General features: G+C 43.8%; 1 protein-coding gene across 1 annotated transcript in view; it reads left to right on the forward strand.

The window, feature by feature from the left end:
- The window catches only part of LOC138952387 (sodium-independent sulfate anion transporter-like), a 106,517-nt gene that overhangs the window by 80,279 nt on the left and 23,738 nt on the right, over positions 1 to 2,500 (forward strand). Inside the window, exon 3 of the mRNA XM_070324054.1 lies at positions 670 to 1,058. Coding sequence (XP_070180155.1) covers positions 670 to 1,058 — 389 coding nt within the window. The remainder of the gene's footprint in view (positions 1 to 669; positions 1,059 to 2,500) is intronic.

A 2,500-nucleotide genomic window follows, 5' to 3' on the forward strand; every position in this document is an offset into this window, starting at 1 on the left:
TTTGACAGTTTGCCTGACGTTTTGGGCATGAGGTGGATTTATGTTTAACTGACTCATAAAACAGGTTCATTATTCTTGAAACCTGGCTCAACGCATAAATAGATCACATCAAACAGTGCTGAGCTCATATGAAAGCATGTTTGAAGGTCTTTTACAAACAAAACAAAATCTAAATGTTGGTCTGATTTACAGTATGACTGCTGTGTATCCTTCAAGTGTTATTGGGAACAAAGTGAAGGGGTTTCAGTAATCCCTTTTTAACATGCAAGAGATTTTTGTTTGAGGGAGGTTAAAGTGTGAATGGAATTTGGACTCGTTCCCCTCTTTTTCCAGCTTCATGCAACATTCCTGACCATTTTTTGTGCGTGTTTTGTTTGCTTTCTCATGTGTGTGAGCAGGGTGTGAAGGTGAAGGGTGGGTTGAGGGGTAGTGGTGGTTGTGGGTTAGGGGTGGGGTGGTGGTTTGTGTTTTGGTGTGGTTGTTATGAGGACAAGGTACATGCATGCGTGAGTGTGTGTGTGTGTGTGTGTGACTGAGAAAGAGTGTGTGTTTGTATGTTGTCGTCTCTTTTTTTTTTTTTTTTTTTTAGCAAATAGAATTGTCTAATGCTGTGTTAAAGCTCCTTCCATCAAAATAATGTTTTCACCTTTACTTTTGAAATGGCCTGCAATCAATCCTAATGTGGCTCTGTTTATATGAGGAAAACAAGTTGGCGATGTGGCTTCATGTTTGTCGTTGCATTCTCCTCTCCAGCAATGCACATATATATACTCACATTCTTTCTTTCTTGAACCACAGTAAAATTCACGAGTTCTTATTTTCTTTCCAGTATGGCCTGTACTCAGCCTTCATGGGCTGCTTCGTCTACATGTTCATGGGCACGTCCAAAGATATCACGCTCGGTCCGACGGCAATCATGTCTCTGATGGTGGGCACTTTTGCTGTGCCCTACGTGGAGAAAGGAGACCACCTCTACATTCCCCAGGCCGTTGCGCTAGCCATGGTGCTCACTCTCATGAGTGGTCTGCTGCAGCTCTTGATGGGGCTCCTCAATTTGGGTGAGTAGCTGGTTGGCTGGTCACATAGGTGGACGGGCGATGAGTTGATAGGGTGTTTTTTTTGGGGGGGGGGTTTGTTGTTGTTTTTTTTTTTTTTTTTTTTTTTTTGGGGGGGGGGATGTTTCTCTTGCGGAACCATGCTATCCACGGGTTTTCCTGGTATGTATGTTGCGCTGGAGCTCTTGATGGGGCTCCTCAATTTGGGTGAGTAGCTGGTTGGCTGGTCACATAGGTGGACGGGTGATGAGTTGGTTGGTTGTTCGGGGGAGGGGATGTTTCTCTTGCGGAACCATGCTATCCACGGGTTTTGCTGGTATGTATGTTGCGCTGGAGCTCTTGATGGGGCTCCTCAATTTGGGTGAGTAGCTGGTTGGCTGGTCACATAGGTGGACGGGCGATGAGTTGGTTGGTTGGTTGTTTGGGGGAGGGGATGTTTCTTTTGCAGAACCATATGCTATCCATGGGTTTTGCAGGTATGTACAATGTGCTGGAGCTCTTGATGGGGTTCCTCGTGTCACTTTGCGGGAGTAGCAGGTTTTGTTGGTCGCATTGGTGTGTGATTGTGTGTGTGTTTGTGTGTGTGTGTGTGGGGGGGGATGCTGGGATGAATGTGACCAGTTGGTGGGTGGGTTGTGTTTTTTTGGGGGGATACAAGTATCTAATTATACGTTCATTTTGACTTTTGGACCTTTTCATGGTCTTGTTGATTGGTTAATACTAGCTGATGGTAGACTGATTGGCTTAATACTAGCTGATGGTAGACTGATTGGCTTAATACTAGCTGATGGTAGACTGATTGGCTTAATACTAGCTCATGGTAGACTGATTGGCTTAATACTAGCTGATGGTAGACTGATTGGCTTAATACTAGCTGATGGTAGACTGATTGGCTTAATACTAGCTGATTGTAGACTGATTGGCTTAATACTAGCTGATTGTAGACTGATTGGCTTAATACTAGCTGATGGTAGACTGATTGGCTTAATACTAGCTGATGGTAGACTGATTGGCTTAATACTAGCTGATGGTAGACTGATTGGCGTAATACTAGCTGATGGTAGACTGATTGGCTTAATACTAGCTGATGGTAGACTGATTGGCTTAATACTAGCTGATGGTAGACAGTGATTGGCTTAATACTAGCTGATGGTAGACTGATTGGCGTAATACTAGCTGATGGTAGACTGATTGGCTTAATACTAGCTGATGGTAGACTGATCCTTTGATTCTTGGCTGACAATGCCCTAACTTCCAACATGGGAGAGTCGTTCAGAGCTGACAATATTTTGTTCTGTACTCTGTTATAAGATTGCCCCATTTTAACTATGGTCGTGGGGGCGATCATGACATAGCTGAAATACCTGTGTCATATTCGGTGATGCTTATCAAAAGGAATTTTCTAAAAGCTTAATGTGCATGGATCATTTGTGTGAATGTTCCAG

The sequence above is a fragment of the Littorina saxatilis genome, linkage group LG2 (genome assembly GCF_037325665.1).
Source record: "Littorina saxatilis isolate snail1 linkage group LG2, US_GU_Lsax_2.0, whole genome shotgun sequence".
NCBI lineage: Eukaryota > Metazoa > Mollusca > Gastropoda > Littorinimorpha > Littorinidae > Littorina > Littorina saxatilis.